This window comes from Portunus trituberculatus, chromosome 40 (genome assembly GCF_017591435.1).
Source record: "Portunus trituberculatus isolate SZX2019 chromosome 40, ASM1759143v1, whole genome shotgun sequence".
NCBI lineage: Eukaryota > Metazoa > Arthropoda > Malacostraca > Decapoda > Portunidae > Portunus > Portunus trituberculatus.
In genome coordinates, this window is record NC_059294.1 from 4,792,702 (window position 1) to 4,820,000 (window position 27,299).

Sequence of the window (27,299 nt, forward strand, 5' to 3'; positions counted from 1 at the left end):
TCAATGCTAGAGTGGCCTTGGCACTGGTTGCCTCAGCAGCTGCCATGCAGTTGGCCCCAGCAAACTCTTGACTCTAGCTGGGCTAAGCAACATAGTGGTCTGACTCAAAAAGTGCTGAAGTGATACCATACTACATTTTTTGCTGTTTTCAACTTGACTGCTTTAGTACTGTAATACTTTAATTGTCATTTGTAAAATGAGTTTCATATTTCTTCCTTAACATATGCCTACCTGTTGTTGTTGTTTTTATTTTTTTGTTTTTTTATCATGTTAATTTCATCTTCATTTTCATGTTTCATATTCTTAACGTGGGCTATTTTTGTGTTCATATCCTGATTTCATAACCTTTTATCATCTTGCTATTTAATTTCATATGTTCTTACTCATATTGATTTTGTATCATTATCCTTAAGTCAGTGTGTGTCAGTCAATGAAATTTAATTCCCATATTAAAAAGAAATACCATTTTAATTTGAAAAGCTTGATAGTTTTCAGAACTGACTAAGAATACAGAGGTAGACATGGGCTCCTGCAATTAACCATTTGCATATGGATACTATAGTCATTAAATCTATTGGTTCATTATAATTTAAAAGTCAGATTTGTGCTTAATATATAAAGTGTGATTAAATAATTCCACTGAGCTAGGTAACTAAGACCCATTAATTAAGCTCTGTTGGTGACTACAGAACACTATCACACCTCACCAAGAAACTATTGTGAACCAGAATATAATGTGCAGCCTTTTTTGGTGTGAGCTGTGTGCTGTACCTTGAAGCTATCTAGGCTGCGATTCATATTTATGGTGCATAATGTTATTGATTGTGCTTCACTAATGTGTGCAACATGTATATGTGTAAAATATATAAATACATATAAATATATATATTATATGCTATAGAGAGCCTACTTACAAGCAGTAATATTCATGAAAGTAAATTGATAAATAAATACTTGCTGCTAATTTGCTTTAGCTATTTCCTTAACCTTTATTTACTTTCACTAATGTTTATAGTAATATTGTCAAGGAACTAGTCACAAAGAAAAGAAATTGTTCCCTGTTGTGGAAATGTTTCTATACTAAGCTTTTCACTTTTCATCCCCCTTCATCTCCCAACTTCCATTCCAATTCTTTTTGGATTTAGTAAAAGCAAGTTGTGACTTGCAAACTTCTTAAGGTTTTGTAAGAAGTTTTACAAAAGATGAGGATAATGGGTTTTATTATGATTTATATATCATAAACTTTATATTTTTTTTACATGGTATTGGCAAGGCAGCCCACCAAAGGAATTTCAACAAGTTTTGATTAAATATAATCAACTGAAAAGTTCTTAATTGTATTAGTGTATGGTTAAGAGACAGGTAATTGAGAATGTATGCTTATAGGCTCCATTTCAAGCATGAATGGTTAGTTAGAGTATCAAAGATCTATGATAACATTAGTAGCAAAGTTACATATATATAACAAGCTTGAATCCTGGTGCAACCTCTTTACTAAGAGGAGTGGTAATAATAAGCAGATGTTAGTAGATTAAACAAATGAGTACATTATATAAAGGCAGGCCTCCCTTGGGCATCTCACTGAAATGCTGGTAAATCTATCTAATGGTAGGATGAATCTTTGGTCCCCCAAAAACCTTGGTAGGTTGAGGATAAAAAAAAAAAAAAAAAAAAAAAAAAAATATATATATATATATATATATATATATATATATATATATATATATATATATATATATATATATATATATATATATATATATATATATATATATATATATATGGCAATATGACAGTGCCTATAGACACCAGCAGAACGTTTTAGATATTTAATTTTCCCAGTCACAGCAGTAGATGGTAAATTAAATCTGCATAACAATTATAGAGGATGAAGCTTTGAAAAGATAAATAAATAAATAGATAAAATGAAGGGAGGAAATGCAGGAGTTAGGAATGAAGTTATAATGAGGTGGAAAAAAAAATGCATTGGGAGGGGGGGAGGAATGCAGGAGTTTCCACAATATAAAATTATAATATAGAGAAGCTGTGTAGGTACTAGAATTGTAAGCGGAATTTGGGGCCCAAATTATTGCAAACCACGTTACATGAATTGTTGGAGTTGCCCAGAAAATAACTACCTAGAAAATGTTAAAGAAATGGGTGATATCCATTGCAATAAATAAACTTTTAAATTGATTATCAAAATAGAATAAGTGTGTGGGTTCACGTTCAATATCATTGAAAACTTAAAGAAAAAAAAAGTAGTTCACAAATAGTGGGACATATAATAACCGAAATAGATTGATTGTTTGCAGAGCCAATATGGCCTTTTAAAACATTGTGCGAATATATTGTGGATAGGAATGACGAGCGATCATAGATAAGGATGGATATATGTTGCATGCTGTGACCTTTGCTGGCCCTTATGCTCCCTTGTTATTTTCCTTTCTTCTCACAAATGACAAACATTCCTTCCATCCTAAATAGTGTTGTCGGCATTGTGTGTGATAGATAAATGAATAAATAATTCTAGTGAAATGAGATAAGGAAAATGCTGGAATACGTATTTACACGAACTTGGATTGAGTTATGTTTGGGCACTGACTGTCCCCGAGAAAGCGTCCCGCGCGCTCGCCTCGACTCTCAGCCTGTGTTTTGTACAATAGAATTTGATCAAATAAGTTCATTAATTTGAAACGTTGTTATAACCAAATAAGTTAATTAAATTCAAACGTTATTATCATTCTTATACTATTTGCTGTGAAAGATATTGGAGCATTTACTACTTAGATTTTTGCTCAATGCATGCTTCATTTGGTTCATAGCCATCGTCCGTAGCCTCCTATTTTAGTTCCATATGCTTCGTTCTAGTCTCGCTACACTTTATCAACTCTCCCACTGCCAGTCTGACTCGTACATCAACCAACTGAAGTTGTCGCCTTATTTTGTGCTTCCATTGCATGTGCATATAAAAGAATTTGAATACATACCCCTTGGGGACACAATGGCTCGGTGCACTGTGGAACAAGACTAGTCTTCCTGCCTCCATGTTACTGTAGCTCAACGATTAACATATCCATCACTTCACTACCCGTATGAGCGTAAGTACAATATATTTATTTAATACACGGGCTTGTTCTGTCGCCACGTCGCCTTAGCTTCAATACAAGAAGTAATGAACACTGCCCGGTGTACTGTATTTTGCAAATTATGGTTGAAAGATGTAGGTACCGTCATTGAATCGTCGCTGCTCTCCCATCAACAATGGTTTTAGAGGAAGGTTATCATTTCGCTAGACTACTGCAAGTTATGAATGCATTATGTAATCACTCATCAGTAAATCTACAAGTGTAAAATATCCACAATTGCATTTATCTTGATCTCTCTCTCATTGAAGTTCAAGAATGAGGAAATTAAATGAGCTCCTGACCTATCATAGGGTGGTGATGAGGCGCGCTGCCGTGACAATGAAAGTGGAGGATATTTTATAATTGCCAAATATATTTAATCTTTTGACCATGTCATGCCGTCTCTCCGATCCAGTTATCCTTTGCGTTGGAATTTGTTGTCAGTTTCATTCAGTTGTTTCTAGGCAGCATAAAATCAAATATTGTATAGCAAAGAATTGATTGATTGATTGATACATTTATTGTTGAATTAATAAATAATTACAACAAAGGAGGAGGATGGGCCTTGCCACCCACCCCCTGGGCAAGGACTTAAGGTTAAAGTATCACAAAAATAACTCTGGACAGTATACACAGCAAGAATACAAGTATTTCAATAAATAAATACACGTATTGCACACCTTATTGCCTAAGACATCCTACAGTCTGGGAGCAAACTGAGGATATTCCCTGAGTATTTCCTTGAGGGTGGCAGAGTTTAGGAGATGGTCAATGAGGATGTAGAAGTCATGCTGACCTTGTGGCCTAAATTTAGCAATGAGAGGACATTCCATGATATAGTGACGCAGAATGTGTCCCCTTGGTGCAGCACGCAGCACACACCAGGAGAAGCACTGACTTCCCAAAAGTATTTGTAGCCTAATCTGAGCCTCTTTGCCACCCTGTCATGTGATGCACGTGCATAGTGAAGACTAGTGCTACTGCCCCTGTGGCAACAAAGCTCCAACTGATCACTAATGCTACTTTGTACAAAGTCCTTAATGCTACTCTTAACATAACCCAGTGTGTGCTCAGTGCCAGGGTTCACTGTGTCATCTTGTAGGGCACACTGATCAAGGTGGTCTGCTTTTTCATTTAGCGGGATACCCACATGAGAGGGTATCCAGATGAAATGGACCGTGGCACCAGCACCTTCAAGGGCATGGATGAGATCAAGACTTATTAACTAGATCACAGTCCATGGGGGAGGTGGATTGAAGGGCGTACAATGCAGCCTGACTGTCAATAAAGAAATATACATTCTTATGGAGAGGTGCCACAATGTGGAGCACCTCCAGAACAGCATACAGTTCTGCTCTAGTGGAAGACATGGGTGCAGGGAGCCGCCTGGAAACCTCAGTGTCAGTGTAGAGACTGGCAGAGATGTAGTCACGGATGAACAGCCCACATCCAGACCTGCTGCCATTAACTGACCCATCACAATAAACATGAATAGCCTCAATGTGTGGGTACTTGGACAATTTAGTCATGAACATGTCTTGCAGCACATGAGGGAGCCAGTCCCTCTTGGGCTGATGAAGTGAGTGAATATCAACACTGACACAGTGAGGGTTCCAGGCGGGTTGCAGCGGTGACATAATAACATTAATACAAGCCCTGACTACACCTACACTTGTCAGTACTCCCAAGATCTTCCTGAGGTATGGTGTTGTAGGAGTGCGAGGATCATGATACAGGGGGGTCAGTGATTCCTTTAGAGAGTCAGAGCCCGTGCATAGCATCCGACTAATTGTGCAACAAGTAATTTCCTGTACCCTACACATAACACTCGGCAGGTGCAGTTCAGCTCTGAGGACTTCAATCCGTGCAGTCCTGGGGCATCCCAAGATTATCTGCATGGCTTCATTCTGTACAAGCTCCAGGGGATGGAGTTGAGTGGCACTAAACTGTATTAAAACAGGGGTGGCATAATCAATAAGGGACTGTATGACAGATATATAGAACATTCTTAGGACTGGAATGCCCGCCCCCAGGCCCCTGTTGGCTAGCAGCCAAGTGGTGCTAGCCGTGGCAGACAGAGGTCTCGAACATAGTGGACAGCTTGAAGAGACTTCCTAAAACTCATCTGAACACCCAGGTACTTGTGTATATGAACTCTAGGGATGGGGATGTTATTTACAGTGGGCAGCCGAGACCTTCCCTTTAGCTTGAAATTTTGTTTTACATTCATTAATCACTAGTCCCATTTGGACACACAACACTGCCAGTTGTGACAAAGCAACCTGGAGGATCCTGGGTGTGGGGCATTGGAGGAGTATGTCATCAGCATAGATGAGGACCTGGGTGCCCTGTGGAAAGGAACAGCACGCAATTTTGTCCATTAAAACATTGAAAAGCATTGGACTAAGGACTCCACCCTGTGGTGTTCCAAGCTCAAAAACTTCCTCAGAGGAGACTGCACCTTGAAACCAAACCTGTGCTGTTCTATTGTACAGATAATTCCTGATCCATCCTAATAATCTACCTTTGACACCTTTGAGAATGAGTTCCTCCATAATAACATCTTTGTTGGCCCTGTCAAAGGCACGCTCCCCCCCATTAAACCACGGAAAACTTGAGACAAACATGATTTGCCTCTCATAGCTGCTGAGATATTGAAAATATAGCGCAAGGTATGAATAATGATAAAAAAATATATATTTGTTATGGTCTTTGGGAGATGCGTCACTGATGCAAATTCAGATCAGAATTTCCCTGGATAACCTAATGTATTTCAAGATCCACCAGTTGTAAAGAACTCAGCCTTGGAGAATCATCACAAACGGATCTTTGTTACCTAGTTAATAGCATTTTCTAAACCACACCAACCAGTCATTTTTCACACCATTATGTCCTCATACTCATATAGATTAAGCCTATCAAGTCGTAATGTTAATAAATTAATTTGTCTTGGTTCTGAGTTCACCTACAGTGGGCCCTCATGAATTGGAGAACTTGGATACTGATTGATTTAGGAATTTTTAGTTATCTTATTATCTCGTCTGATAGAAAGTTACTTAGCAGGACAGCAGATATGATAAAAGAGATAATGAAAATAAATAATTTTTGTTCATCAGTCATCTATAATCACTATACTAAATCTTAGGAAAGGACGGGCCTGTGTACAGGAATAAGCTTCACAAAGCAAGGCTAACAATAAGTAACTACTGTACCAGTTACTAAAATGTAGGTACTGTATTGTGGTAATATCTTTTGCAATAACAAAAACAAGAGCATCAATTAGTCTCAGTCATCCCCACAGACATCATGGAATATCTGCTGCACTTCACATGTGGGATCAGTCACAGTGTGAAGAATTTATCATCTATTACATGCCAAAGCTCTATATAAATCACATTAACTTGCAAAAGCCTTGTAGAAGAGCTAAATTAAAATTCCAGTGGTGCTGCGTACTTATCTATTGATGTGATTCTGTAGTGAAGTGTTGTATTGTACTATTATATAAAGGAAAGAGTACCAATTGGCAATTGCCAAAGTTCATATTTAATTATTAAAACATGACAGGAAGTATCTATAGGCTAAACTGCACTAGGATTGAAGCTCTACAAGAAACTTTATCCAGCGGTCATAATAGAGGGGCTGAAAAAGTGTCTGCATTATTGGAAAATCATCTGACAATGATTTACAAATTAGATTTTGTATTTTATTTATTGATTTATTTTATTATTATTGTGTTTCTTTTTATGGAAGAATAATTCTGGCCAACATAAAAAAAAAAAAAAATTATATAAGAATCCCACTGTCATTGGTCAAGGAAAAGACCCACTCAAGATGGAGGTCCCGAAAGGTAAATGTTCACTAAGAATATGTACCTGTAAAAAAAAAAAAAAAAAAAAAAAAATGCAAGAATCATCTTGAAGCTTACCATATTAATAAGATTTTCAATTGAGGCTGGCTTTTTATCCTTAGTTAATTTATGGATGGCAAAATTGAAGTAAAAAAAAAGGCTTTTATTTTCTTGTAAGCCTGAAGTAGGTAATCTGGTTATCATTGATGACTTCGTTGCTGATATTAAATATCAAGAATGAATAAACTACTATGAAGACACTTTTATGCTTGATATTCATACATAAATATTTCAATATTTCAATACAGTCTGAACAGAAATGGGTCAGGTCAACCACAAAGTCTCACTAATTTTTAGTGTATTGATTAAGTTTTTCATGAACAAGTGTTGTGTAGGATGCAGTAATAAATTACTTAATTTTCAGTTTAGCAATTTGTTTCTATAAGACCTTGTTTTGAGAGTTGTCCTCTTTAATGTAGTATATTATAGAGCACCATATATTTTCATATGCATTTTGAACAGATATATATTGAAATTTACAGAAATATTCTAAATCTAATATATTTGGTGTTATTCTAAGGACAGTATTAATGTTGAGATGGAATTACATTTTGCATGTGGTGAATTTAATTAAGCATGCATTAAATGGACATGGGCATAGGGGTATTGCATATGTCTGCATCTATGTCCATGTCCATTTAATAGAGTAAAACACATGCATGCTTAGGCAGGCTCACCACATGCAAAACATAATCCTATCTCAACATTAATATTACACTTGCAGTAGCACCAAATACTTTTTTATTTATAACATCTTTTATCCAGATGGCAGTGTCTAGAGTAGAGTGTATGAAGGTATGTTGTATAGTCCCTATAGTGTTGGTACAGTCTTGATCAATAATCAGATATAATCAAATAGCAAATTTAAGACAGTTAGAACCTAATGAAATGACTGCCTGAGAAATTCACTTCTGTTATTTTCATCCTTTATTTTACCACCAAAAATTAACTTGCTGAATAAAGTTAATGAGCATCAGGCTAATATTTGAACTTTTATAATTGTTAAAAGTAGGTGATAGCTAAGCCTTAAGAATTAGTAAAACCTCAGCAAAGTTAGTTAATACTGCTTATAATGAAAGTGACAGTTTAGTTAAGAATTTAGTTTTTTTATTTAGTATGGTCACCTGATCAGATGTAAAGGACTAGATAGATCAAGCAGAGCTTTCCTTTCACTCAAAATTTCTCTATTATTGCCGGGGCATAAACTGATACCCTTACAAGGCTGGGTTTGAGAAACTTATGTAGAATCAAAGAAAATTTTTGTATCCTGAAGCTGACAGATATACTCATCATTTAGCATAAAATACAAATATAAATAATCATATGTAGTGTAAGATTACAGTATGTCAGCAGAAAGTTGGAAGGCAAACAGTATCAGTAATATATATATCATCACCTTTACCTCTCAAACGACAGGGCTAATTTATAATGTTTTTTAATGGAAGGTGTGGATGCTAATACCAAATATGATTACTGTAAGGTGTACATATATTGAAATTTTCCTTAATTATGTAGGTACTAGATCAGTAGATTTTATATTAGCAATGGATCTTCCTGTAGAAACCTCACTGAATGCATCAGCAAGACTCATATCTACAAAATCATATTGATGTTTAAATTAGTATCATCAGTTTGAAACTAAGATCTGAATTATTACATAAAATCCTCAGAACTTACAATCAGTCTGAGTTAAATTTTATTATGATTTAGAGCTCCATGCTAAATAAAGGGCCAGGCCGGGCTTCTTTTATAGGCTAGTAGAGATGATTAAAAGATGCCTAAAAATTTTTGTTTGGGAAATTGTTTAAGGTAGGTATACGTACATATGATATACATCGATGGTGTTAAAGTAGTGTCAGATTAACAAACGTCCTTTAACTTTCATAATGAAAAGAGAGGTCAATAACAAACTTTAATTTTACTTTCTCTCATTATGTAATAGATTGAATTCTTTATCTGCTGTAACTATTTCACCGTACAAGATTGATCACTTCATTATGAAGACATCCATGAAATACTGAACATATCTATCATAAAGTAGTATTGATATTTGAGACCTAAGTATTTTATTTCCCATAGACCTGTGTGTGATAAATCTCATCCTAAAGTCAAAGTCAAGGAATGGCATATGATGACAGTAGTTACCTTTTGAAATCTTGGGAAGGATAGGCTGTACGTATTTTATAATTGAATGCTACCTGAATAACCATGATTTGGATAATAATATTAAAGACCAGTTGTGGTTTATAAGATACATATTTTCGGGATGACTTCAGGTTGGCTTCTTGAGTGGTCTAATGTGGCACTTGTTCATGCAATCAAATACTGTCATAAAGCCACATGAATGGGTAATTTTAGGCAGGAAAGAAGAGCTGCTTTGGAATTTTGAAAAAAAAAAAAAAAAAAAAAAAAGCAAAATGGTTTAAGGATAAAGACAGGGGCATATTCTATAAACTTGTTTGGGAATGACATTCACATCTAGAGTTTGTGTGTGATGATATCCCATACCCCAGGATACAAAACCACTATGACAGGTGGGATCCTATAGCTTACCTTTCCCAGATTTCCTCAGATACCTATTTATAAAGACCAACCTGTAGGAAAATTAGCAGCTAGGTGATCTGTACACTGACTACCCACATTTATAGCCAAGGGCACCATGTAGGAGTGTAAATTGAGTAAAATAATGTAAAGAGAACATGTAATTTTTTTTCTTTCATTACCAATATAGCACACCAATTAGTGAGAATAGACAGTTAAGTTGGTCAGACTTTTTGGGTATTTTTGCATACAGCTTGATAAAAGTAATTTGTTCACTTGTCCATTTTACTGGACACAAGCCACTCAACTGTAAGTGGCTTCAACACATCACCATATTAGTCTGCAACACTCTAAGTAAATTGATAATTTCAATATTCTAATGTTTAATGCATCACCAAATATGTAATTATAGTGGATTCATAACATACATACAATTATTCACCAAAAATCAACTATTTTTTAAGTGTATTACAATTAAAATTTTTCCTCATAACTAATAGTTTTTTATTTATATTATTTATTATTTTTATTCTTTTCCACAGTTGTTTCATTCACATTCATTGTATTCAGCTGTATTTTGTATAGTTTCCTTTTCATTTAGTGCTCCTTTTTTCTACAATGCATTCCTTCATCATTACTTAGCATTACTTACCATCAATGTTCTCTTTTATGACATTCTTTATCCATTCATTTCACATCAGAAGACCATATCAAATCATTTGCTTCCACTACATAGATCTTAAATCTTTTGCCTGCATTTCATGCCCATGTTTCTGTCACACACATTGGTGATGCCTCTACCATATTGACATAGCTGTGGTACCCTCCCTATCAACATGCTCTGGAAACCTTTGTGATCATAGTAGTACTTTCTTCTGATAAAAAAAAAAAAAAAAAATTATAGCACAGAAAATAAATTTTTAAGCCCCATCTTTCAAAAAAAAATAAATAAGAATAAAAAAATATTAAAAGTTCGAAAAGAAAGAGTTAAGTTTAAGGAGTATACTTGTACTTGTTATCAGTGGCAAGTCTTCTTTCCTGTAAGCAAAATTATATTCTATTATAAAATACAAAATTTGTTAATCTTTCCTTTCTGATAAGGTATTTCTTTCTATAAGTGTTCAAACAAGTTCCTTTGTATTTTCTCTCATCATTTACATATTTATTTATTTATTTATTTATGTTTCAGTATTTTGCACAGTATACTTTTTGTCAAGGATACAGTTCTACTCTTTAGTGGGTCATAGCTGATGGGAAGAAGCTTTCCTAATAGCTTTCTGAAACTCAAACTTGCATCGTGTTAATGCTTACACAACTACTCTCCTTTAAAAGCCGTTAAGTGTGAAAAATTATCTTTGCTCTTGAAATTTCTTTTGTATTACAAGTTCTTTTTAGAAAACCTGATTGTATCTGATCCAGTAGCTTCTTTGGTCCTTTTTTTTTTTACCAGTCAAATCTGTAATACTCAATATTTTGATTGTGTTTTGAGATATATTTTGGTACCAGAATTAGTTTACATCTTATTTTAATGTTGTTCACATACAATGTGTTTTGAGGCAGAAAGTACACACAAAACTAGATTTTTTGTGCACACAGTAACACTTGGGGTCGGAACAAAAACCTCCACCGCCGCTCTTGGGATGTGTTGGCAGGTGGGTTAATGTGTGGTCAGCTGGACTGGTTGAAGCCGTCTCCGGTGGTCAGGACACTCTGCAAACCAGCCTACCCTCACACACCTCTGAACCTCGGGTCACTGATGGCACACCTGTCTACGTGGCACCATATAAACACCTAGTGCTAACGACACCCTGCTAACATACAAAGACCATTAATTACCACAAATAATACAACCATCAATCATTATAAACAACTGTTCAAAATAAAGGACAGAGGTATATGGTTGACAACCATACACGCACTCACACGTACACATGCACGTTGACTAGTATATTGTGCAAAGTATGTGAAGAAGTAATTAAAGCAAAGTGGAGTGAGTATCTAGAAAGTGAAAACATTCTGAGTGAAAGGCAGTTTGATTTCAGAAAAGGAAGATCGTGCGTATCCAATTTATTATGTTTTTATTCAAGAGTGACTGACATACTACAACATAGAGAGGGATGGGTGGATCCTATTTACCTGGACTTGAGAAAGGCCTTTGATAAAGTGCCACACAATAGACTGATGTAGAAACTAAATAAGATTGGAGGAGTAAGTGATAAACTAGCAAAATGGATGGAAAATTACTTAGTGGGAAGAGAAATGCGAACAGTGGTGAAAGGAAAGAAGTCCGAGTGGAAAAAGGTAACCAGTGGAGTTCCACAAGGGTCAGTGCTTGGTCCCATCATGTTTTTGATTTATGTTAATGATATGCCAGTAGGAATTGACAGTTACATGAATATGTTCATGGACGATACTAAAATTATGAGGAGAGTAAAGAATGTGGAAGATTGTAACAAGTTACTGGAAGATCTTGATAAAATATATGAATGGAGTAAAGAGTGGCAGATGGAATTTAATATAAACAAGAGCCATGTTATGAAAATGGGAAGAAGTAGATACAGACCAAACAGGGATTACAGGCTGGGTGATGAGAAAATTGAAGAGACCAATGAGGAGAAAGACCTAGGAGTAACTGTGCAAAACACTTTGTCACCGGAGAAACACATTAACAAGATATTTGGGAAAACATATAACATGCTTCAAAATATTGGTCTTGCATTCCACTACCTAGATGAAGGAATGATGAAGAAGATACTATGCACTTTAATAAGACCCCAGTTAGAATATGCAGCTTGCGTCTGATCACTGCATATGAAGAAAAATGTGAAGAAGGTGGAAAGGGTACAGAGGCTGGCAACAAGGATGGTACCAGGACTCAGGGAGTTAGACTATGAGGAAAGGCTGAGGGAACTGGGGCTGACCACATTAGAAGAGAGAAGAATAAGGGGAGACATGATAACTATGTATAAATTGGTAAACAAGATTGACATATTGGACAGAGAGTTGATAAAGGTGACCACAAGTAATCATCTCCGAGGACATGGAAAAAAACTAATAAAAGACATCTGTCTAAATGATGTGAGAAAGTACAGTTTCCCGCATCGTAGTATTGATAAGTGGAATAAACTGAGCAGTGATGTCATTGATGCAGTGTGTGTCAATCAGATGAAAAAGAGATATGACAGGAGTGGCCAAGGAGGCAGGACACAGAGAGCTTAGCTCAGGCCCTGTAATACACAAATAGGTAAATACATATTTACCTAGTTGTATTTACCTATTATGCAGGATTCCAGGGGAGCTCATAGTGTCCTGTCTCTATATCTCCATTCATCTATTTTTTCTTTAAAGCTATGCACATTATGTGCTGTAACAACTTCATAATTCAATGCATTTCAGTTTTCCACCATTCTTTGTGGAAAACTGTATTTTCCAATATCCTTCACACACTGCCTCTTCTTAATCTTCTTTGCATGTTCTCTTGTCCTTCAAGCTTCTTCTGTCACCAGCACCAGCTCTTTCTTGTCTTATCTTTTCAATGCCATTAACTATTTTATACAATGTTATTAGGTCTCCTCTTTAAGGCTGGCAGTCCCATTTCCTTCAGCCTTTCTTCATATGTTAGGTCCTTTAGTTCCGGTAATATCTTTGTAACTGTCCTCTGAATCCGTTCTAATCTTTTATATCCGACGACCACACCACTGTTGCATATTCCAACTTTGGACGTATCATACTTATTAAAAAAAAAATTTCATTATATCCTTGTCTGAGTACTGAAATGCCACCCTAATAATAATAAACATTCAATATGTTGTTTCAAATATCTTATTTATGTATTGTTGGGTTCAGAGTTTCTTGTATAACCACTCCCAGATCTTTTTCCTCTTTAGTCTTCATTATTTGTTTTTCTTCTGGGCATCAAATAATTCCATACTTCTATTCTCTTACTCTTTCCTAATGCTATTATGTGACATTTCTTGGCATTGAATTCTAACTTCCACTTCTTATTCCACTCATAAATTTTGTCTATATCTTTCTTCAGCAGCAAACAGTCTTCTCGGGTCATGATTACTCTTAGCAATTTTGCATTATCAGCAAACAAATTACTATAACTGGTCACTCCATACTGTATGTCGTTTACATATACAGTACATACCTGGAACATGATGGAGCAAACACTGAACCTTGCGGCACTCCACTTGTTACTTTACTCCAGGATGAGTTTGTATCTCTGATCACAGTTCCCATCTCTCTGTCCTTCAAATAATCCCTTATCCGATCTAATATCATTCCTCCCAGTCCTATGTTCTCCATCTTCCAAAGTAGTCTGCTATGAGGGACTTTATCAGAAGCCTTTTCTATATCTAGGTACACTGTGTCCACTCATCCATCTCTGCTTTCCACTCCTTCTACTACTCTTGAGTAGAAGCTTATTATATTTGACATACATGATCTCAATGTCCTGAACCCAAATTGTTTGTTCGATATAACTTGTTTTTCTTCCAGATATTTAACCCATTTCCTTTGAAAACGATTTCAAATATCTTCCCCACAACACTTGTAAGTGACACCAGTCTGTAATTTAATGGCTCAGTTAACTTTCCTCCTTTGAATATTGTGATTATGTTAGGTCTCTTCCATTCCAGTGGTAATCTCCAGTCCTTTAATGAGCTTGAAACCATTTCCCAAATGATCTTTACATTCCTTTAGTGCCCACTTGACACACCATCCAGTTTCATCGCTTTTCTGACATCCAAATTTTCTAGTTGCCTTCCAATTTCTTGATTGTGCATTATGATTTCCTGTAAGCCTTGTTAATTTAGTTCTGTAAAATCCTCTTCTTCAGTGAAAACAGTTTTGAAACTATCATTCATTATTTCACTCATTTCCTTTGCTGTTTGGTATGTCTTCCCTCCTTCAGCAATTTTTTTTCTATTGTTTTCTGATTCTTCTTGCTTGTAGAAATGCTTGGGTTCATCTTTGCTTTACCGCACCACATCTTTCTCAAAGTTTAGTTTTTCTCTCTCCTTATTCTAATAGCTACATTTATTTCTCGCATCCTTATACTGCTGTCTGTTGTTTTCATTTCTTTGCTTTTCTTTTTAGTTTCTTTCAAGGTTTATCCTTTTCCCTCTTAGCTTCTGTTCATCTGCCATTGTACCAGGCTTGTATACTCTTCTTTGCTCTATAAAATAGGTACATATTTCTTTACTCCTTCCTTATGTTTCTGTATGAATATTTTATATTTCCCTTGTAATGTCCACACACACACACACACACACACACACACACACACACACACACACACACACACACACACACACACACACCGTGTAGTGTAGTGGTTAGCATGCTCGACTCACACTCGAGAGGGTCCGGGTTTGAGTCCCAGAGGCGGCGAGGCAAATGGGCAAGCCTCTTAATGTGTAGCCCCTGTTCACCTAGCAGTAAATAGGTATGGGATGTAACTCGAGGGGTTGTGGCCTCACTTTCCGGGTGTGTGGAGTGTGTTGTGGTCTCAGTCCTACCCGAAGATTGGTCTATGAGCTCTGAGCTCGCTTTGTAATGGGAAAGACTGGCTGGGTGACCAGCAGACGACCATGGTGAATTACACACACACGCACACACACACACACAGATTCATAAATGGAAAAATAAGGCAAAAAGAAACAATAGAAAGGTTAAAAGGAGAGAACGGAATGGTGGAAGACCCAAAAAGTATGGCAGAACTGTTAAATAGTAAATTTCAGGTCTTTACTAAGGAATCCAAATTTGAAAGACCACAGGGTAATAGAGAGACCATCTATATGAAAGAGATTAAAGTAACCAAGCTTGATATAAAAGAGTTGATAACAGAATTAATTGAAGAGATGGCAATGGGACCGGATGAAGTCTCAGGCAGAATATTAAAAGAATGTAGGGAAGAACTAGTAAGTCCTATATACAACATCAAAATACTCAATAGAAAATGGAACAGTACCAGTAGAATGGAAAAGAGCTGAGGTGGTTCCCATATAAAAGAGCGGAAGGAAGGAATAAGCTTTAAATTACAGATTGGTATCACTAACTAGTGTAATATGCAGGATGTGTGAAATAATAATAAAGAAACAATGGATCAAGTTCCTTGAAGACAAATTATTATCAAATCGCCAATTTGGTTTTAGAAAAGGTTGGTCGTGTGTAACAAATTTACTGAGTAACTACTCTAGAATAGTTGATAGAGTACAAGAGAGAGAGAGATGGGTTGACTGTATATATTTGGATTTTGAAAAAGGCGTTTGATAAAGTGCCACATGCAAGATTACAATGGAAGTTAGAGAAGGGTGGCTTAAAAGGAAGCACATTGAGATGGATGGAAAATTATTTGAGGGGGAGAGAAATAAGGACGATAGTTACAAGGATATGAAGTCCTAGTGGTGAGCAGTAGAAAGTGGAGTGCCACAAGGGTCAGTATTGGTGCCAATACTTTTTCTCACATATATAAACGACATGCCAGAGGAAGTGAACAGCTACATAAATCTGTTTGTGGATGATGTTAAACTGCAGAATTATAAAGCAAAAAGAGGATTGTGAAATACTGCAGGAAGGCCTAAATAAGATCTGGAAATGAAGTAAAGAGTGGGAGATGAAATTCAATGTGGACAAAAGCCATGTCATGGAAATGGGAAAGAGTGAAAGATGACCAGTGGGAATCTATAAGATGGGAGATGGAGTAGAACTGGAGAAAGTAATAAAGGAAAAGGACTTGGGAGTGACGATGATAGAAAACAATCAACCGGTAAGCCATATTGATAGAATTTTCAGAGATATATAAATTGCTAAGGAATATTGGATTAGCATTTCACTACATGGAGAAAGAAATGATGAAGAAATTGATAAGTACTATAATAAGACCCAGATTGGAATATGCAGGATTTGTGTGGACACCCCATAAAAAGAAACACATAAGGACGTTGGAGAGACTACAAAAGATAGCTACAAGAATGGTTCCAGAATTTGAAGGGATGACATATGAGGAGAGACTAAAGGCTATTGATCTACCAACCCTGGAACAGAAAAGGGAAAGAGGGGATCTGATACAAGTTGATAAATTGATTAACGGAATGGATCAAGTGGGTAATGAGAAACTGATCCTGAGAGAAGAATATGACATTCAAAGCATAAGATTGCATAGTAAAAAACTGAGGAAGGGAAGATGTCTGAGAGATGTTAAAAAAATATAGTTTCCCGCAAAGATGTGTTGAGACTTGGAACAGTTTGAGGGAAGAAGTGGTGTCAGCAACGAGTGTGCATAGTTTTAAAGAAAAATTGGATAAGTGTAGATATGGAGACGGGCCACACAAGCGTAAAGCCCAGGGTCTGTAAAACTACAACTAGGTAAATACACACACACACACACACACACACACACACACACACACACACACACACACACACACACACACACACACACACACACACACACACACACACTCTCTCTCTCTCTCTCTCTCTCTCTCTCTCTCTCTCTCTCTCTCTCTCTCTCTCTCTCTCTCTCTTGACATGCCAGAGGGAGTGAACAGCTACATAAATCTGTTTGCGGACGATGCGAAACTGTGCAGAGTTATAAAGCAAAAAGAGGATTGTGGAATACTGCAGGAAGACCTAAATAAGATCTGAAAATGGAGTAAAAAGTGGGAGATAGCACCACCATCACCACCACTACCCCCACAACTGCGACAAAAACACTCCCATCAATGTCATCTTATAATCACTACACTACGGAGAGAGAGAGAGAGAGAGAGAGAGAGAGACTTCCACACCTATTTAACTGTTACAACAACTATTCACAACCCCCACGCCAACTTCTGTCACCATCTACCACCACCATCATCATCCTCATGGCATCCTTCCTTTCCCATTTCTCCTCCATCGGTTTTTCATTAGGCTATCCTCTCCTCACTACTTTATTTTTTCCGCCACGTCACACACAGGCATTCAATTTTGTGAGAAGTTATACGTCATTAGTGAAATATTACTTATGTACTACTAGCTACGACGAATTAGCAGATCAATGAAGTGACCTTACACATTCCTCTTTTTTTTTTTTTTTTTTTTTTTTTTATACGCGCGCACGAAGAATAAAGAAATAAATACGCTGAGAAAGACATGTAGATTTGCGAATGAAATTGCAAGTCGGTAGAGCTTCTTACTGAATATCAGTGCCTAGCGACTAAAAAAAAAAAAAAAAGACTCGATTTGCAACTTTATTTACGCTGTGAAGTCATGGAGTAGGTTTTGAAAAAAAAAAATTGGAACCACATAAATGAATTATATAGTAAAAACGAAAAAAACGCAATTCGTCGAAATAGCTGCCACTACAAAAACTGCAATGCAGGGTGTTGTTGGAGGTGAAATTTGGAGACTTGTCAGGATTTAATTTATTCCCAATTGTACACAGTCCTCTTCAGATTAGTGTGTGATAGACACTCCTTTCTTTCCTTGTACTTAGAGACGTATCCATAGGCATTTTCTTTTCTGTGGACCCTTCCGGTACGCCATTTTTTGTTCTAAAATACTGCATACAAAAATCTTTCAAGATGAAAAAGACGATTGTAACATCAATTGATTTTGCCAAAGCATATGATAGCATAAAGAGGGAGAAATTAATAGAAGTCCTGATGGAAACTAAAATAAACCCAAAATGTATTAATTTAATAGCCAACGTATATAACAATGATAAGACCAAAATTGACCTGGGAGAGGAAGAAAAGCTGGAAATAGACGTGACAAGCGGAATAAGGCAGGGATGCACAGTGTCTACCACTCTTTTCAAACTGATTACTTTTAAAATAATGCAACAAATAGAAGATTTAAACAAAGGCTACAGGGACGAGGAATTTAATATAACATCGCTTTTCTTCGCTGACGATGGAATGTTGTTAACCAGCAGTGTGGAGGATACCAAACACGTAATAAAGAAAATGGAGGAGATAGGGAAAAAATTTGTGTTAGAAATAAACAAAGAAAAGTAGAATAATAATATTTAACATGAAGGTAAGACCAGAAAATATTGAAAATATAGAAGTAAAAGATAGATTTAGATATTTAGGAATCACTATAAATGACAGCATTAATTGCTTCAAAGTGCAGAAGGAGGAAATGTTAACAAAGGCGAGAAAGCTGGCCAATATGACGAGGAGCGTAATAGCGAGAAGTTGCTCAAAACTACTCATTGGAAAAACTTTTTGGAAGAGTGTGGCACTTCCCTCCATTTTATATGGAAGTAGCATTATAGACTTTAATGAAATGGAAATTAGTAAGCTGCAGAGGATAGAAAATGGGGTTTTCCGGCAAATTTTAGGAGCACCAAGCTATACACCTATAGCAACCCTGAGGGGAAAGTTGGAGCATCTAGTGTGAGTTCAAGAGTGAGGGAAGGGCAGCTAAAATATCTAAGATACCTACTGGTGGAAGGAAAAGACTTGGTGAGAAGGGTAGCAGAGGAGTTGGTGGAGAGTAGGCAAGGGAGATGGATAAAAAGAGTAGCACAGGAGCTAAAAGATCTGAGAGAATTAAGACTACTGAAAGGAAGCATACAAAATGAAACAAAGGAAAGTATATCAAGCATAATGAAAACTAGGGACACACAGGCATGGCGAGAATCATTAAATGATAAAACTAGTGTAACTCTGTACAAAGAACACAGGAAGGAGATTGGAGGGCAAGATGAGGTATACACTAATGACATAGCATCAGATATCCTATTTAAATGTAGAACAAACACCCTAAAATTAAATGATAGGAAAAGATTTTCAAATGAAAGCACAGACTGTTGGCTGTGTAGTGGTGACAACGAAAATTTAGCCCACTTCCTTCTCTAGTGCCCTGCCTATGCCACAGAAAGACAGAAAAATAAAACATTACAGCAGCCATACTAGGAAAATACTGAAAAAAATAATAGGGGATCTGCTTTTTAATAATACAGACATACAAGAAATAAAAACAACTCTGCAAAAATTTTGGAATGTAAGACAAAAGAAGATCAAGGAAATAGAAGACGATAACAGAAACCAATAAGTGAAAGAAGAAAAGAACCCGACAGCCAGAAAAATACGTCAGGGAGAGCCGATACAAAGGCATCTCTCCCGACCTATAACTCAACTCAAACTCAACCCCTAGTGAATAAGGTGGTGAACGCGGAATCGGGCAGACTTCCACGGGTAAGTTCGAATCCCACTACGAACCGCCTTGATACTTTGCCACTTGTCGAATGGTTTAAAGTTACCCAAATGTCACCATGAATGTCACCATGATACCCATTGGTTTTAAGTGGTTACAGCAAAGATGCGCTTGGATGGTGATATGTGCCCTCATATGGGTACCACTAAAAATAAAATTGCCTGCGCCACTAATGGGTGGAAGTTGAACAGCGCTTCCTATACATACTCTTCAAGTAAACCTACAGGCGATATAGACCTCATAAAAGAAAAAAAAAGGCTTTAACATCATGATTGTAGGAAGACATCTTAGCGGATAGCTTGGTTGTTGACATTCACTTCCCGCCAAGGCGCCAACTACTCGATACTTTCCAGTCGCTGTGTGACGTTTTTCGACTAGAAGGGCTCAGTCGATACTTCTAGCAACTTGCAATTCCAGTCGCAAATTGGCACGTGTGAACTCGCCTGTAAGATAAATAACTCGACAATTTTAGCATAAAATTACCCACGTATTATGAAGTTATCCACAGCACCATCCTATTAAAAAGAATACTGTTATTCATTATTCCCCCATCCACGATATTCCACCAAATCATTATACTACCACACTTGTTCCTAGTAACCCCCGCTTCCCCCATCCTCCTCCTCTTCCTCCTCCTCCTCTCTGTCCGTAGGCTTGCCAGCGTCTTGGCATCGACCTCACCTCAGTTTTACTACACCGTCTTGAAGGGGATTCCTGCGGTTGACTGATTGTGATATCGTACTTCCAGTTGACTGTTGTGTGATTGAGTTTGTGCAGAGAAAAAAACTATTTATAGGTAAATGAAGAAGGGAGAGTTAGAAATCGAGAGTAAATTCAGGCCTGTGAGTCGTCTTGTAGCATGCCACTTAACCTTCGTCTTTGGTATTTTAGATTTTAGCCGTAATATTAACTTAAGGGGTGCATTTATGTGGAATTCTTTACCAAAAGAAGTGTTAGAAGTTCAACCTACAGGGTAGTAACGCTGCAGAGAGGGAGAGGCAGTGAGAGTCTGTAGAAAGGAAAAAGATTTAGAAGTACTTGGCATCGTTGATGAGAAACGATGCAAGGAAGTAAATTACCCTCCACCACAGAAAAAAAAGTAGTAGTAGTAGTAGTAGTAGTAGTAGTAGTAGTAGAACAAGGAGGAGGTGGAGGAGCAACAGCAACAACAATAGGAAATTGTTTGTTCCTGTTGTTTATTGTTAACGATGACGTTGTTGGTATTGTTACTATCAGTAGTAGTAGTAGTAGTAGTAGTAGTAGTAGTAGTATATTCTTTTGCCCATGATATCGTCAACTTTGAAGTGATATTGTAATTGACCATAAGCCCTCAGTAAGTGACTGGGGCATTTAAAGACTTGAGTGGCTTGCCAATACCACTGTAGGGTGAGTGGCTAGGTGGTGGTACCCCGGTAAATGGCAACAGTGCGGAGTGGCAAGGTGGTAGAGCAGAGGTGGCACCACTGTAAGGCTGGAGTAGCGTATCCCTGACCTTGGAGTTGTGGAAGTTGCCAAATATCTCCAACCGGTCACGTCACCCACGTCTCTCTCTCTCTCTCTCTCTCTCTCAGTGTGTGTGCGTGTGTGTGTTTACCTAGTTGTATTTATCTATTGTAAATGTGTGTGTGTGTGTGTGTGTGTGTGTGTGTGTGTTTTCATAGTTGTATTTGTTTAGCTGTAAATAGTAGGTTTTTTTATCTCTCTCTCTCTCTCTCTCTCTCTCTCTCTCTCTCTCTCTCTCTCTCTCTCTCTCTCTATATATATATATATATATATATATATATATATATATATATATATATATATATTCTATCCTTTGAAAATATATTCAGATTTATTTTTTAAATCTTTGTAGTGGTTTGACACGCGCGTGTGTGTGTGTGTGTGTGTGTGTGTGTGTGTGTGTGTGTGTGTGTGTAATTCACCTCGGTCGTCTGCTGGTCACCCAGCCAGTCTTCCCCATTACGGAGCGAGCTCAGAGCTCATAGACCGATCTTCGGGTAGGGTGTGTGTGTGTGTGTGTGTGTGTGTGTGTGTGTGTGTGTGTGTGTGTGTGTGTAATTCACCTCGGTTATCTGCTGGTCACCCAGCCAGTCTTCCCCATTAAGGAGCGAGCTCATAGCTCATAGACCGATCTTCGGGTAGGACTGAGACCACAACACACTCCACACACCGTACCTATTTACTGCTAGGTGAACAAGTGTGTGTGTGTGTGTGTGTGTGTGTGTAACATTCTGGAAGCTAAAATCTTCAAATATTGGAATGAAGTGCTGGCTGCCTAATACCACAAAAATTAAAGTTCATAATCGCAATAGAAAAAAAATCACGTTCAGCACTACGTGAAAGTCTTATTATATATTTTTTTTACCCTAGTGAAAATTTATATTTCAGTTTTATATACGTAGCTGGTCATCAAACATTACACAGTATATGATAAACATTAATCGACAAGTAAAACTAAAAACACAATACCGGGGTGTCAAGTGGGCTGCTGCGTCAACTACTAACAAGCCCACACAAAAGTATAGATTAACCCACGCGTTTGCCAGCTAGGTGACCCATGCGCGCACGTGTGTGTGTGTGTGTCTGTGAGCGTGATGGGTAAGTGGTGACATCATACAGAAAAAGGAATGATGCTGTCATATAATCGTGTTTTCCTCACTGAACCTTCCTGTACTTAACCACCTCCTCTTCCTCCTCCTCTGTTGCTTCATTCTCCGCCATCCCTTCCTCCTCCTTTCTTTCTTCTTTCTCCTCCTCCTCCTTCGATATACTCCATTGATCTCAACGCTACAATCTTCTTTCTGTGCTTCACCCCTCATCTCTAACAAATCCAATGCTAAGGAGCCATACGTACATCTTTCTGATCGCTCGGTTTTGCTGTTCAGTTGGCTTAGGATATGTAGAAAACCGTTTTTCCGCCATTCATCTTTTTTTTTTTTTTTTTTTTTTCCGTGCCCCAAGAGAAGACTACAAGATGAGGCAAAAAGAGGGAGAAGAAAGGATAGATGATAATGTGTTGGCATTAGTTACATAATTCGCTAGCATTTTCAGGTGTAACATGCATGTGTGCGTGGGCGTGTTTGGTTTAGTGACAATATTCTGAAACACTTTTGCGCTAAATTCGAACTATTCTAAAGGACTTCACTGAAATTACATGTTTTTAAGACTGTATTTCTTTATGATATATATATATATATATATATATATATATATATATATATATATATATATATATATATATATATATATATATATATATATATATATATATATATATATATATATATATATATATATATATACACACACACACACACACACACACACACACACACACACACACACACACAGATACCTATACAGAGAGAGAGAGAGAGAGAGAGAGAGAGAGAGAGAGAGAGAGATAATTAATACATTTATATTTTCTCTTATTATATATATATATATATATATATATATATATATATATATATATATATATATATATATATATATATATATATATATATACATATTCTTACTCTCCTTTTACGCTTTTATTAATACTATCTGTTCTTTCTACTTTTTTTCTTATTCCATCATTGTGTGTCGAATCAGCAACGGAAGGAGCGCGCCTATTGTACAACCCACGTCTTTACGTCAAACGGATAAATTGTTCTTTACCTACATATTATTTGTTTATTTCCCTTGCTTGCACATCTGTTTTGCACTTCTGCTTTTCACTCGCGTATATGATTAAGTTTGTCCTTTCATCCGTGTTGGTCTGTCTTTAATTATAGTGATGATAAGGATTTACTTTACGTCTACATTTTGTCTCTCTCCTCTCAGCCACCAACAAGCACCCCAAGTAATCATCCCCAAGGTTATTAATATAACCTCACGTAATCTCATGGCTGTGGAGGACAAACACCCCGAGAGATCATTTTCTCCACTCTCAAGGGCTATCACCCCAACCTCGCGGTATATTCTCATTGTATCCTTATTAAATATATTCTTCCAGAATCAGCTACCCCACTGGGAGACGTAACCTCACATAATTTTTACTACTCACCTTCTATGTGTGACGTATACTCAAGGTTAAGTTTGTGTACGTATTCTTGGTATTGATTTCTCCAACACTGTTAATTCACCTTTTTACTTCTCTTCGTAATTTTAATTGGTACTCACGCATCACATCTTTTGAGTAATGATAGCTTGAAGTTTGTACTATATTGATTTTTTAGGTTTGATGTGTTGAATAGGCACGTATCATCTACTTATGTCACGTTTTCCATTGTAATTGAAATACTGAAGCATATAATATAACCTCTGCATGTAATGATTATCACTACGTGCAAAGGTTCTGTGTACTCCGTTATTTTAGTTTATTTTTTTGTTACAGTAGTGTAGTTTTCTTTAGTAAATTACTAAAAATTGAGCATCAATGGTCCTTTGAGGGACGTAAAACACATCATCCAATTTTTTTTTTTTTTTTTACTCCACTTAACCTATTAAGATAAATGAGTGTGTATTGCTTGAGAGTTAAGCTCTTATAGTTGGAAATTCTTCTTATGTTAAATACCACAGAACTGTTAGTATATGATGATGCTGTGTGTTCAGTGTTCCAATTTTTAAAATCGACTTTCAGATAATTACTTAAAACCCGACTCGTATGTACTTTTTCCATAAAGAAATCTCATTCTTAAAGAAAATTTTCTCAGATAACGGATTTACTACTGAATTGTTCGATAAAAATACTCGTAAATTCTTAAATAATCAATATCAACCAAAATTGCTTGTTCCCACAGTCAACAAGGAAACTATATATGTAAGACTCCCTTATCTAGGTCCAGTCACTTTGAAAATACAGTCATCTCTCTCGGATGACTTCAGGAATTTTTTTCCCCAAATTGATTTTAGGTTCATTCCAGTTAATAATTTTAGAATTGGTTAATTTTTTTAACTTCAAGGACCGCCTGCCGACTGACTATCGCTCGTCCATTGTTTATGAGTTCTCATGTCCCAGTTGCCAAGCTGGGTATATTGGAAGCACAATTCGAGCTTTCATTCATGTGGACGAGCACAAGGGACAGTCGAGCAGAACGGGCCGTAGAAGCTACAACCCCCCACATTCAGCTGTGAGAGATCACTCTGAGGTTTGTGATGTCCCCCTTAAAACGGAACACTTTTAAAATAATAGACAGTTGTAACAATTCACATCTCAGAATTCTGGAATCATTACATATCAAAACTAATTCTTCAAAGCTGAATAATATGACTTCCGCTGTTCCGCTGCATATTGTATAGTTTTTTTAACCATTATATTTTATGTACATTTTTTTTATAATTTTATGTATATTTTTTTATTGTCTTTTAGAATTCTAATGTATTTTTATTATTTTTAGACCACTGATGATGCCATACTGATATGTCGAAACGTCTGATATATAAGGAAGAAAATGGTTAGAAAATAAAGATGTTTGTGTCACCGCTAGTTATTCTGTTTCAAACCATATATATATATATATATATATATATATATATATATATATATATATATATATATATATATATATATATATATATATATATATATATATATATATATAAGATAAAAATTTTGGAAACTTTCTGAAGTCAATATTAATCAAAAGCCCAAAAAATGTTCCTTCAGAAATTTATTAAAAAAATGATATTCTTATAATGTTAAAAATTGCATGAATAAGAAATCGAACAAAAGTGTTATAAAGAACGAAAATGAATTACATTGGTACGGGGAAAAAAATGAAAATAGAAAATACTGACAACAAGAGAGAACCAGAGATGACATAAGACGATAAATAGAAATGAATAGGAGGGAGGGAGAAAGGGCGATATAATCAAAGGAGTAAGCGGCTCATTAATTTTATCTCTATAGCTTTTAAGTCCAGCAGAGCAGATGTATGACTCATGGAGAGATCTGAGAACGTCCTTTTGCTATGGCTCATGACACACACACACACACACACACACACACACACACACACACACACACACACACACACACACACACACACACACACACACACACACACACACTTGATGTAGAATTTTATAAACTAATTTAAGTATTTACCTATTCACTGTCACATTGTAAAGGTGGAGAAGAAAGCTTAACCTAGAAAGAGGATCAAGTTTATTTATATTTCATTTTTTTTTATATTCCCCAAATGATTAGGACCAGTTACACTACTACTACTACTACTACTACTACTACTACTACTACTACTACTACTACTACTACTTTCCGTCTCTTGTTCACATTCTATGAGTATTCAATTTTTTCGCTTAACTTCTTTGCCTCTTTGTTCTTACAACTCGTTTCCTGCCTTCTTTCCTGCTCCTCTTCAAGTAAATGAAGGATAATATCTGGTTACTCCGTCTTCTTACACTCCCTAATCCTCCTTGCTCTCAATTCGCTTCCTCCTCCACCTCCTCTTCCGCCAAGACACGTGGTGGGAAATTAGGAGTGTGATTACTGAGCCCATTTCCTGTTACCTGTTCTTCGTCTCCTTCGCGGCCACTTACCACCATCACTACCTCCTTAATAATAGTCACTGCTTCTTTCTGCAATAGCAATAGAAATCTTTGATGCTACTATTGCTGCTGTTACCATTACCACCGCCATAACTACAAATACTACTGTCCTGTTACCACCACCACCATAACTAACAACAACAACAACAACAACAATTACTACTACTACTGCTTCTGCTGCTGCTGCTGCTGCTGCTGCTGCTGCTGCTGCTGCTGCTGTTGTTACTCCTGCTACCAATAATTCTTTTTCTTTTTTTTCTTCTTCTTCTTCTTCTTCTTCTTCTTCTTCTTCCTCTTCCTCTTCTTCTTCTTCTTCTTCTTCTTCTTCTTCTTCTTCTTCTTCTTCTTCTTCTTCTTCTTCTTCTTCTTCTTCTTCTTCTTCTTCTTCTTCTTCTTCTTCTTCTTCTTCTTCTTCTTCTACTACTACTACTACTACTACTACTAAATAATAATAATAATAATAATAATAATAATAATAGTACTGTTGTTGTTGCTGCTGCTGCTGCTATTACCAACAGTTCTCTTTCTTTAGTGTTACTTCATCATCATCATCATCATCATCATCATCATCATCATCATCATCATCATCTTGTTGTTCTTGTTCTTGTTTTTGTTCTTGCTGTTTTTGTTCTTGTTCTTCTTGTTCTTGTTCTTTCTCTTCTTCTCAAATCTTCTAAACCTTGGTTTAACACAGCCAGTTCTCTGCCCACAAAAGGTACTTGAGCATTATACCTCCAGAATTTCATGCGTTTTATATTTCTGCCCGGAATCATGCCAAGTTCGTTTTTCAACTTGCCAAACACTCTTTCATAAATAGAAAATGTCAAAATCTTTCAAACTAACTCTCCTCATGACTTCTGGCATCTGGCCATAAATATCTCCAATGACTTTACTTCCTCATCTTTTCCTCTTTTATTTCATCATGATGGCACCACTGCCATCTCTTC

General features: G+C 36.5%; 1 protein-coding gene across 2 annotated transcripts in view; it reads left to right on the forward strand.

Annotated features, from left to right (window-relative positions):
• Nucleotides 1-2,809: 2,809 nt before the first annotated feature.
• LOC123516110 (AT-rich interactive domain-containing protein 1B-like) overlaps nt 2,810-27,299 on the forward strand; it is a 133,942-nt gene continuing 109,452 nt past the window's right edge. Inside the window, exon 1 of one of the 2 annotated variants that reach the window (XM_045275212.1) lies at nt 2,810-3,101. In XM_045275212.1, coding sequence (XP_045131147.1) covers nt 3,096-3,101 — 6 coding nt within the window. In that variant the 5' untranslated portion in view covers nt 2,810-3,095. The remainder of the gene's footprint in view (nt 3,102-27,299) is intronic. The other variant, XM_045275215.1, reaches the window with a different exon arrangement.